This window comes from Ovis aries, chromosome 2 (genome assembly GCF_016772045.2).
Source record: "Ovis aries strain OAR_USU_Benz2616 breed Rambouillet chromosome 2, ARS-UI_Ramb_v3.0, whole genome shotgun sequence".
In the NCBI taxonomy this organism is placed as follows: domain Eukaryota; kingdom Metazoa; phylum Chordata; class Mammalia; order Artiodactyla; family Bovidae; genus Ovis; species Ovis aries.
This window is the reverse complement of record NC_056055.1, coordinates 32,042,494-32,054,790: the sequence shown is the minus strand read 5'-3', so window position 1 is coordinate 32,054,790 and position 12,297 is coordinate 32,042,494. Positions and strand designations below refer to the sequence as shown.

The 12,297-nt window shown below is 42.2% G+C and overlaps 1 protein-coding gene across 10 annotated transcripts in view; it reads left to right on the top strand.

The window, feature by feature from the left end:
- DAPK1 (death associated protein kinase 1) overlaps window positions 1–12,297 on the top strand; it is a 206,090-nt gene that overhangs the window by 152,561 nt on the left and 41,232 nt on the right. For all 10 annotated transcript variants that reach the window (XM_042243060.2, XM_027964242.2, XM_060409077.1 and 7 more), the window contains 6 exons: window positions 1,818–1,937; window positions 2,400–2,498; window positions 3,332–3,430; window positions 4,875–4,973; window positions 5,864–6,061; window positions 7,651–7,848. In XM_042243060.2, coding sequence (XP_042098994.1) covers window positions 1,818–1,937; window positions 2,400–2,498; window positions 3,332–3,430; window positions 4,875–4,973; window positions 5,864–6,061; window positions 7,651–7,848 — 813 coding nt within the window. The remainder of the gene's footprint in view (window positions 1–1,817; window positions 1,938–2,399; window positions 2,499–3,331; window positions 3,431–4,874; window positions 4,974–5,863; window positions 6,062–7,650; window positions 7,849–12,297) is intronic.

The window sequence follows — 12,297 nt, the reverse complement described above, 5'->3', positions numbered from 1 at the left end:
GGCAGAAAATCAGGGCAAATGCAGTGGGGCTTGATGATATAGTTCATGGTAGATCAGAAGGCTAAACCCGCTCTCTTTGTTGACATTGTATTGACTTCCAAAGGTCCTTGAGAACAACTGCACAATTTTTTTCCCTAATCCAAACTGAAACCTAATCATAGATTAACTGTTGAGATATAGTGGACACATCAAAATTCAACAAGATTTTACCCAACAGTCAGACAACGGGACTTTGTGAACCCTCGAAGAAAAGGAGACTCCAAAACAGACAGGAAGGGTAGTTCTGTGGGAACCTGCAGGCTCATGTAACTGAGTAGTCAGGGCTTCCTGAGTGGAATCTGGGGACTCCAAGGGCAAGGTCACACATCAGCAGACACCAGCTCTTTTTTTAATCCCCTGAAGCTAACAGTTATACTCAAGTTCCAGGTCTAGCCTTATAGAATGAAAAGAGTTAGGAAATACTAAAAAGAAAAAAAAAGAAAAAGATGCTGGAGAGATGCAAGTTAGGAGAAGAGAGGAGAAGAGGAAGAAGTCTGGACTGGGAAACCAAGACAAGATATAAACTATTAATCTAAGTTAGGTGATGAGAATGATTAAATCTTATAAATTAAAATCGCAGAACAGTCAGTTGGGAGAAAATACATTGCAATGAAAAGTTTAGGGTAGGAGAGGGCCTGAGCTTGTGAAGGAGCTCCAGGTGGAGAGACCCCCCTCCGCAGCCCTCAGGTTCTGTCTCGCCTCATCTCAGTGTCCTGTTGATCATGAGGTGTTACAGCAACCTGCCTGTTCCTCCATTCTCCCCTTTCTCGTCACTCTCACTTTCAGGCAAATGTCTCTTAGTCTTCGACTAGAAAAGGAAACCCAATCTTAAACATGTATTCTCTACAAATAGTATTACAGCCCTTCTGAAGCTCGTTTGAATTCAGATTTATAAAGAGAAAGCAAAGTTCAGAGAAATGCTTTCTCCCTACCACCCCCACAGGCAGCGGTTCAGCCTCTGTAGCTATGCTTTCCCAGATCTGAAATTGTAGTAGCTGTACTTCTATAAATCCAAAACTTTTGTGGTGGAATTTTTCTAGCTTATTTTTTGGTTTTAATTTATCATATTTTACAAATACCTTATATATATTTAAGAAAGTATTTTGACAAATTAGCAAAAATTTAGTAAATTTATTGTTCAATGGTATCGTTATTTTCTCTTTATAAATAGAAATGCATCCATTATACTTTGTTTTATCTGGCCTTTATTTTTACATTTCTCCCCTTTTGGGACCTTATTTAAAAAAAAAAAAACAATTGTTACCAACTTTCAGAGAATGTTATTATGTTATAGAATACAGGAATTTCTAGTAATCAAAAAATGACAATCTGTAATGCAAAAATGGCAAAGTAAGTCTTTCTTATTCAAAGACATCATTTCCTTGGTTCAATAGTTTTAGAGTCTGAGTTACACCTGAAATTTTCTACAGTGGTTTTTGGAACTATATGTTTTGAAAGATTCCTAAGATAAACACAAAGAGTAGTTTGTCATCAATCATTGTCCTAAATCTGAATCTTCAGAGCTATTTGCTGTCTGGGTTACAATGCAGGTGACATAAAGTCCCAGGTAAATAGTAGGTGGTATTAGTTCCCAATGTGGGAGGGGCAAAAGGTGACCTCCTGCTTCCCTTTATGACCAGGTAGATTTGGGGATTAAATGGCTTACTTGCCCCCGAAGGCTCCTCTTAACAAATGAGCCTTAGTTTCTCTGATATTGGTAAAAGGGGCAGCATAGCCAGCTGTGTGAACCTTTTTCCCTCTTCCATGTCTCTCTCAAGGACGAGGAAGACTCCTTTGTGATGAAAGCTATCATCCATGCCATCAACGACGATAATGTCCCAGGCCTGCAGCACCTCCTGGGCTCCTTGTCCAACTACGACGTTAACCAGCCCAACAAGGTCTGATGCTGTCCTGCCAGGGGGAGTAGGGGTCAGGGGTCATAGTGACTGTGCTCCTCCAAGTCCAAGGTGGAGAGAACCCATCTGCTTCTCCATTCTTCTTTCCTGTGTAAACTCCATACTGTGGGGGAAATCACTTCTGCTTAGAAAGTGAATTGAATTAGAAATAAGGTCTTTGTGCATTGAGAGCCTTTCTTCACACAAGGCCTTTCTATATGCAGCTAGAATGCCCCTCTAACCATGAAATTTTATATGTACTCATCTTGCAAATAAAAATGTCACTTTTGGTTGTGAATCCAAATGAGGGCAGGCTACCATTTTCTCCCATTTCTACTCCTGTCAGGCAGGGCAGGTGTGTGTCTATGGAGACACAGGAAGGTGTCTGGAGCAGCAGTGGTAGTTTAGGCTTCTCCTTTCCTTTCAAACCTGAAAAATTGTATTTTTTTTCCTTGCATTTTCCAGCATGGGACTCCTCCGTTACTTATTGCTGCTGGCTGTGGGAATATTCAAATACTACAGTTGCTCATTAAGAGAGGCTCAAGAATTGACATCCAGGATAAGGTCATAATTCTGTTTTATTGCAAAAGGAGTAATTTTTTAAGTGTTTCCAAATGTCTCTAATCATAGAGGTAACAGAAAAATACTACATATGCCCTACTTCATTTCTCAGTTTCCTGTAAAGGAAGATGAACTGATTAAGTAGTCTGGTCCTGTCTAACAGGTTATAAGGGAAAAGCAAACATTCATCTTCCTCATGGCTCTGTTACTCAGCATCTGCCCTTCTTTGCATCCTGCCCCGATTGACTCCTTATTGATCACATTGACTCAGCGGTGTTAATTGATGTTATATTTGGAGAAGTTTTCATTATCCAATTAATCTCATCAGAAATGTATTTTCCCACATGTTTATTAGGGTAACAGGATAAGGAGGATATGCTTTGAGGTGTATACCTCACTGGGAGTGTAGACACAAGTGATGACCAGCTAATTGTCGTTACGCTGAATCTGTCATCAGCTTCCATAGACTTTCAACAGCACTGTTGATAGCCTAGAACTGGCCCTTGACCATATAGGGAATTCTCACTGGAAGTTGAAATGAAGGTTTTAGGGGAAAAAAAAAAAGTTTTTATTTTGAGATAATTCTAGATTAAAAGAAAAAGTCTAAAGAGATAATATAGAAAGCTCACTTATCCCTTTCACCCAGCTTTCTGGAATGTTCATGTCTTACATAACCTTGGTCCCTTTGTCAAACCAAAAACTGAAGTGGGGTTTTATTCCTCTTGGGAGTTGCTCCTTTGGCGTTTGCCATCACATAGAAAAAGAAATATACCAACTGAGTGATGTGTGTGTTCAGATCCATCTGAGAGCGTGACTCTGCCTTGGTTTTTGTACAGGGTGGATCCAATGCCATCTACTGGGCCTCTCGGCATGGCCATGTAGATACCTTGAAATTTCTCAATGAGAACAAATGCCCTCTGGACGTTAAAGACAAGGTAAGGCCACTTCTCTTCTTATGGAAAGTGATAAAAGACTGCATTTGAGTGTCGGCATGCCATCTGCATCATGACCCAAAAAATAAGGATTCGGGACCAAAATCTTCCTACAGAAAATTTAATTTAGAAGTTTCTTTTTGCTGGTAACTTGGTCTAACATTAAAACCTGATTTTAGCTGAAATATGCCAACTGGTTGTCATATTATGTGAGCAGTGAACTGTCTTCCTCGTAACATGAAAACTCAAAAGTTCTGCTAGAAGGACAACCAGAAAGTGGCTCAAGTCCTGGTCCTCTTCCCACCTCGCCATGTGCATGTCTCTTTACTATCCTCTTCCTCTTTGACATGACTGACTCTGCTGACTTTGACCACTGGTACTAGAAGGGGTAATGAGACAGTGCAATTAAAGTTAAGGCTTTGGGGATAAAAATATTATAAAAAATTATTAACTTAGGGAGATACCCTGCTTTCACACACCATGTTTCATCCAGTCCACACAGTACTCCTGTGAATTAATGGCAGGGCTGGGACTTGCACCTAGGGTTCCTACTCTCTCATCTGTATGTATTCCACCATGTATGTAACCCTTCTCTGCTTCTGATACTGGCAGACTGATTCGTTATATTCAGTCAGGGCTGTCACATACAGTTATATAGATTGTGCCCTGTACCATATCTAAGGGATAAGGGATGACATTCACATTCCATGTTCAGTTGCTCAGTCACGTTCACCTCTTTGCAACCCCATTGATTGTAGCCCATCAGGCTCCTCTGTCCATGGAATTTTCCAGGCAAGTATACTGGAATGGGTTGTCATTTAAAGACATACTTTTATTATAGCAGTTTTATGTCAGGTGGCAACAAATATCTCATTCTGTTTTAGATCAGTTTATTCTGACAGTTTTATGGCAGATATAAGTAAAAATATCTTAAGAAGTTACGTCTATTACTAATTCACAGAATATATTATTGTAGGGACTAATGGTAATATTTATAAAAATCTCTGAGGATGTAAGAAATTATATTCTAAACATAGACAGTGAAATCAGAAACTTGCTAGTAAATAAAACCTTGTGTTTAAGTAATTTAATGTTAAACAAGGAATTTTGTGTTTTGAAAAAAAGTCACATAGCTGGAAGCATCAGTATATGAAGATTAGGAACATCCGTCACGGAAAACGGAATGGACTCTCACTTGGTGGGGTGGGTAGGGCGGGTGCTTTACACACGAGAGGCCAGGTGTATGAGTGTAACACTAGCAACATGGTGGACACCCCAGGCAGGGTCCCTGGCCCAGTCACCAATGGGGCATCTGGCCTGAGGACAGGCACTGCCTCAGGGGAGGACATGGAGCCAGGCGTGTGTGGGAGTGGGCCTCCAGTCCTGTGTGTTCTAGTCCCTGGAGATGTTTCTCGGGGCTCTGAATCTCTGGCTGTGTCTTTTGCAGTCTGGAGAGACAGCCCTTCATGTGGCAGCTCGCTACGGCCATGCTGATGTGGTTCAGTTACTGTGCAGCTTCGGCTCGAATCCCAACTTCCAGGACAAGGTGGGTCACGGTAGCTGATGTCCCCACTTCTTCCTACTCTTTGCATGGATGTGCAGACAGCCAAATGATAGGCTTGAGTACTTTGGAAGTGCATCCAAGTTAGATTTTCTGCTTAAATTACAGAGGGCAGGGACTCAGACCAAAGCACTGCCATTCATTCATTCATGAATCCTCTGAACAACCCTTCAATTCTCATTTTACAGATGAGGAAACTGAGGCAGAGAGAGGTTCGGGAAATTGCCTAAGATAGCAGAGCTCGGTAGTGGTGGAGCTGGTGCTCAAACCCACACAGACTGGTTCCAGAGTGTTCATAACTACTACAGTGTAACAGCCTCTTATAGACAGATATCTCTGTGTCTGATGATGTTGGTATGAATATGTAGACCTGATGACCAGTCCTTGTTGTTGAAGCATGGTTATCTTGGCCCTTTCTCTGCCAGAGCAATAATCCATTTATGTGACTCACCGTTCTGCTGTGTTCATGACAGGAATCTTGAGACAGGTTTGTTAGAGGAGTTCTTGCTCAAAGAAATCCGCTCCCTCTGTTAGTAATCACAAATGAAGTAAACTATTGCACTTTCACAGGAAAGATGCTATACATCCACACACTCAGGGGCTCCATTGTTCAGAAGAGCTGAGCCCATGCATGGTGCCAGTGGGCTCTGCAAAGTCAGTTGTCAGTAAATTGCTGGAGAAAGCTGAACTTGAATTAAGGAAAAGCATCAGACCCAGCCCATTATTTCATGTTAATGTTTTGCTCCAATAGCTACAAGCCCTTTCTCTCCACTGCCTTGTGTTTGCTGCCAAATTTGGTTAGGACTCTCACCATGCCTGTACTTTCTCTCATCTTGTTGCATTCTCCTCTTCTCTGTGCTTCTTTCCTTGGCCAGGAAGAAGAAACCCCCCTGCACTGTGCTGCCTGGCACGGCTATTACTCTGTGGCCAAAGCCCTTTGTGAAGCCGGCTGCAATGTGAACATTAAGAACAGAGAAGGCGAGACCCCCCTCCTGACAGCCTCCGCCAGGGGCTACCAAGACATCGTGGAGTGTCTGGCTGAGCACGGAGCCGACCTTAATGCATCCGACAAGGTGCTTTGTGGGTGAAAGTATCCCACTTGCTGAAAAGTCATCTAGTGGGGGCTACAGGGACCACAAGACTTCTCAATTCGTTTACCTAAAATAACTTAGATGCAACAAGTTGTAATTATCCTTTCTCTTCTCCAGTCTAAAGATTCCGTGACTCTCGATTCTGTTTCATAATTAATGTTCATTTGTGGGATGCAGCAAAATTTATGAGATGATCAAATAATTCAACTCTCTTTTATTTTTAGCTTTTTTAGCTTTGGAGCAGGTACAGCGGTGATCATGGAACCCAAGACAGATCCTCATTTAGGACTGAAATTGGCAACGCACTATTGATTTGTAGATAGGCAAAGAAATAGGTGGTTTATTTACTTCCATCACCTGCTGTTTTGTAGAAAGACAATAAACTATTCTTACTTGTTTGATAACAATTCTAGACTAGGTTTCCCTTCTTTAATTAAGCAAATTCAGCGTAATCTTTTCTTATTGTGAACCTATCCTGCAGTGAAACTGATGCTACCATCCATGGTGGTTTTGGCACACTGGTTCACTTAGTCACTGCCCTCTGTGGAGTATTCTCTTGGTACAGAGCGGCAGTTCTCAAGTGGGCAGTGACCTTGCCCCCAGGTGACATTAGGTAGTGGCTGGAGACGTATTTGGGGGTTGTCACAGCCAGGATAGGGTGTCTAGAAGATAAAGACCAGCAGCTCTGTTGAACAGCCTGCAATTCCTAGGACAGGCCCCAAATGTTAACAGGGCTGAGGTTGAACAACCCTAGAATAGATGAGTTAGAGAAATGCTTCTAAGCTCCCTCTACCGAGCTCCTAAAACTCAGCACTTATCTTCATCAGGGGCTCTACAACAGGGAGAGTGAGTTCCCAGGCTGGTGCTGCGTGGGTGCAGAGGTTAAATATGTTATATTTGCTTCTTAGGGCTTCCCTGCTGGCTCAGTGGTAAAGAACCTTCCTTCCGATGCAGGTGACATGGGTTCAGTCCCTGGGTTGGGAAGATCCCCTGGAGAAGGAAATGGCAACTCACTCCAGTATTCTTGCCTGGGAAATGCCATGGACAGAGGAGCCTGGTAGGCTACAGTCCATGGGGTCACAAAAGAGTCAGACAACTTGGTGAGTAAGCAACAACAGTTTGCTTCTCATCTATGTGATAGCATGTCACCTCAGCTTTCTCAGTTTCTCAGAGTAAAGAATAACAATAAACTCTACTTACGAAGTTAGTAAAGATTACTGAGCAAATGTTTTCCAAATACTTGTTAAAACAGGCCACTGGAGAACCAACAATGACTTAAGTTCTATGAATTCAGACACAAGAAAGACTGTGGTGTCTTCCTACCTGAATGTACTGGCCAAGCCTAGATTAATTAAACTGATGGTCAGCTCAGACCGTGATTCTTCAGAGTGAGACATGTGGGGCCTCACCTCAACCCTGCCAGGAATAAAGTTTGCGGTTTTTAATCCTCCTTCAGGCTTTGCAATAACGGTCCCATTGCCGGTTAAACCTGACCCAGTGAGGCTAGAAAGGCAACCAGCCAGTCCCACATGCCCGGTCAAAAGTGCTCACGGCCCTGGTGTTTGTTACAGGATGGACACATTGCTCTACATCTTGCCGTGAGACGATGTCAGATGGAGGTCATCCAGACTCTCATCAGCCAAGGCTGTTCAGTCGATTTCCAAGACAGGCATGGCAACACCCCCCTCCATGTGGCCTGCAAAGATGGCAATGTGCCGATTGTGGTAGCCCTCTGTGAAGCCAACTGCAATTTGGATCTCTCCAACAAGGTAAAGCTGGAGGGAAGATCTCTGCACAGTCCATCCATGTCTCTGTGTCTACCTGCTTCTGGGTTTGGGCAAGTTTCTGTCTTCACTGTTCAAAGTCAGTATTGCTTTTATGGACCTGTTCTTTTTCATAGGGCTCTCCACTTTAAGTGTATTTTGCATATGACTTTTTAATAATTTCCTATAGTTTATTAATTTAATAAATTGTTCAATAATAATTTAATTATTAAATAAATATTATATAGGAAATTATTTAATTTCCTATAGACTATTAATTTAATAATAGTCACAGAAAAGTATTACATTAATACTTCTGGCTGAGACTGGCTTACCATTTATAAGCATCTAGAAAGAAAGTGGAGAAGGCAATGGCACCCCACTCCAGTACTCTTGCCTGGAAAATCCCATGGGCGGAGGAGCCTGGTAGGCTGCAGTCCATGGGGTTGCTAAGAGTTGGACACGACTGAGTGACTTCACTTTCACTTTTCACTTTCATGCATTGGAGAAGGAAATGGCAACCCACTCCAGTGTTCTTGCCTGGAGAATTCCAGGGATGGAGGACCCTGGTGGGCTGCTCTATGGGGTCACACAGAGTTGGACACAACTGAAGTGACTTAGCAGCAGCAGCAGCAGCAGAAAGAAAGAGAAGGAGGGAGGGCGGAGGAGAGAGTGTGTGTGTATTTTCTCTTCCTGGAGAAGAATCAAAGAACATGGTACAAATCAGGGCAGTGAGTCTTCAGAAAAACACCTAGTGAGTTATATGATTGAAATTCCTAGAACCGGATTTCTCTAGTTTCCCCCATTTGGGAGTTTTATGGTTTTATCTTTCTTGTGCTAAATACATTTGGTAAGACTAAGGGGATACTATCATTTGGTGAATGATAAAGAAATTAAAACCCCCATATGTTGACTTCTGGAAATTCTAGAAATTAGCTAACGCCTTCTCTTTTCCCTGAATGCCATCTAGATTTTCATTTACCAAGCATGGTAGAACAGTTGGATAGTCATATGGTTTCAGCTCTGTAACTGTATGAAAGGCAAGCACTATTCTGTTACCATTATGTTAAAAACAAAGTCTAAAAAAAATAATAATAAATAAATAAAATAAAGAGATCTTAAAAAAATAAAAAATAAAAACAAAGTCTAAGTAGAATTAATTTTGTAATTTCAGGAAATATTTGTTTATAAGTGGCAGACATGATACCAGCAGAATTTAATATGGTTTGTTTAAGGTAAAAGAATAACTGAAATACCTGGAAAAATATGCTTCTACCAAAAAAAAATTCTTCTTGCATATTATGTGATTAATTCTAATAGAAATTGAAATAGGTAGTCTTCATATTCTGGAAATATGAAAAGGCAGTATCCTAAGTCCTAGCCATCAGCTGCTGGTTGCTTGCTTAGTTTATCCTTTTCTAATCTTGCCAAGTCAGTTATATAAGCGGCTTAAGGAAGAAACTAAATGTAATATAATATTAAGCAGCATCAAGAGGTTGGCTTTCCTTCCAAGAGTCTTTAAATGAATAAAAAGCAGCTTTAGGGACCTCGTGGCACTCATTTGAATGGCTGTGACTTGGCCGTTGTACATGGTGACTTGGTGGGTCTTGCACCTTCAGAAGAGCTGGTGTCGGCTTGTTTTTCACTTCCATTTTTTTGTTGCTTATTTTAGGAAAGATGATGAGGTCTGTAGAGGAACTTAAAAAATGTGCAGAAAAGTAAGAGAAAGGCCTTGCTTCCCCAGAAAGCATATCTGCCTTTACATGGACTGACCCTGATAGCGTGGCCACGGCACAGTGACAGCCACGCCGCCCAGGCAGACTGTCACTCCTCTCCGTGCCCTGCCGTTTCCTCCCCTGGATTCCATTCCCCCAGAGACACACACGGCCATTCAGATCCTACCCCTGTCACCAGCATGTGACAGGAGCTTGTCACAATTTCTGACAGTCACTGCAGTGAAACAGGCATTTCTCTATCTGCATTCTTCTCATGTGAAAATCGGGAGACCGGCTATTTAACTCGGCTGTGTCGGGGAACGTGGAAGAAGAGAGGACCTGGATGATACAGAGAGCACACCCTGAACCCTTTGTTTTCTTCTGGATTGCCTCTTCTGATCAGCAAAGGGAGAAAAGGCATGTTGACACGTGTACAGGTGTGCACACACACACACACACACACAGATGTGCACACACACCCAGGATCCTGCCCGAGAATTCCGTGCCTGCCAGGTACTGATGGACGAATGCCTTTTTCTGACAGCACTGTGCCAGGTGCGATGTGAGGGGGCTGGGAGGTGGGCAGCAGGGAATGACTCTTGTCCTCAGGCTGCTTGCAGACAGACACAGGGACATTTCACTATAAGAGCGTCTCATGTTATAACCACTACTGTGATAGAGACACTGGCGCTCCAGAAGCATGGGCATCTGGACACTAAAGAAACTGGGAAAAGCTGTTCAGAGGTGATTATTTTAAATGATTGGGATTTGGACAGATGGAGAAGAGGGGAAAAGCGTATTTCAAGAAGAGAGAGGCAGCCAGGAAGGGGAGTTGAGTCCAGATGGTGAAAGGCCTTGAATATAATGTTACGGAGTTTGAGTTTTGTTCGGTCAAATATTGGAGGCCATCAAACTGTAAACCCTCCTAGTCTTTTATTCATTCTATGTCTCTTCCTTGACCTTTTCCCCTTCTATAAAACTATGCATCTTGTTACCCGGGACTATCTTCCTCACACAGAAATCCAAACACTTCCTCCAAAGCTTCCAAACCAACTCCTTACTTTTCACTTTAGCTCTGGGGTATTTGAAAGCTTCATATCTGTTTTCTAAATGACTCTAGGAGTGAACAGTAAACAAAACATAAATATGCACACACACTGCAGCATTACTTGTAGTAGCAAGAAATGGAACCACCCTAAGTGTCCATCCTCAGCAGGCTAACTAAATAAGTTATGATATATCTAAATATTGAATATTATTCAGGTATCTGAAAGAATGTAATAGATTTCCTTATAGACGTGGAAAAGTATTCAGTCTGTTGTCAGATGAATAAAGCAAGTTGACAGAATGGAAGGTGGAATATGATTATGTCTTCACTTTTCAAATTATTTCTCTCCACTTAATGAATTCATAGAGAAAAGCCTGGAAGGTTTGCGTGGGGCTAGCTCTGAGTGGGGGAACTTGGGGGAATGGAAAGAAAAGACTTCATTTTTCTACTGTGTATCCTTCTATGTTGTTTGGACATTCTAAATGAGCATGTATTAACTTCTTAACAAAAACCTACGTTTATTTGCACATAAACAGAGATAGCCAGACTTGCTCAGTTCATAATTTCCATTGTGTAAAGTAATTTATTTTTTTCTGGTTTCCCCCGAGCAAATGAAAAACCTTAAGTTCCAGGAGTTCCTTGGTAACCTAATGGTTAGAATTCTGGGCTTTCACTGCCATGGCCAGGTTCAATCCTGGTCAAGAGCTGAGATGCCGCAAGCTGTGTGGCACAGCCGACAAAGAAAAAAAAATCGTTTAAATACCTTTGTTGCTGTTCAGTCAGTCAGTTGTGTCCGACTCTTTGCGACCCCGTAGACTGCAGCACTCCAGGCTGCTTAAGTTCTGTTTATTAAGTTATTCAACCCAAACAACCTAATATTTCAGGAGCTGATGGAACAAATGAGTCACATAAATTGAAAGAAAGCTATTTTTTTTTAAATTCTCAATTGACCACAGTTGTATACTAATGGTAGGTGTGTGCTCATTGGGAACCTTCAGAAATAGTCACAGAAAAGTATTACATTAATATTTCCTGCTGAGACTGGCTTACCATTTACGAGCATCTAGAAAAAGAGCAGAGAAGGCAATGGCACCCCACTCCGGTACTTTTGCCTGGAAAATCCCTTGGACGGAGGAGCCTGGTGGGCTGCAGTCCATAGGGTCGCTGAGAGTCAGACGTGACTGAGAGACTTCACTTTCACTTTTCACTTTCATGCATTAGAGAAGGAAATGGCAACTCACTCCAGTGTTCTTGCCTAGAGAATCCCTATTTAAACCTTGGACTCTTTAAAGGTGTCCAACAAGCACACACCTTTCATTAGTACACAACTGACTCTTTAAACCTTGGACTCAGAGTGGACACCACCACCCCTATATCCTGTTCTATGTGGATCTTCACAAGATACCTGCTTTGTATCACAGTCACCGCCAACCCTGTGCAGTGCATACGCAATGTCACTGAAAGGAAGGCAGTCCCAGCTAATTTGAGACACTGAACTGCCTGAAGCTAGTAGTTTCCCTGGTGTCGGAACCTGCTGGTTCCATCAAAAATTTAAAGTATTCCTCAACACCCCCTTGAATACACTGCAGTGCCCCCAGATACCTTGGCCCATGGTTTGGGAGCCGTAGGCAATCAAAAATGCTGGGTATGGCCGTGGCGTTTCACCGCATTAGAGCATCTTCACTTTCTGTC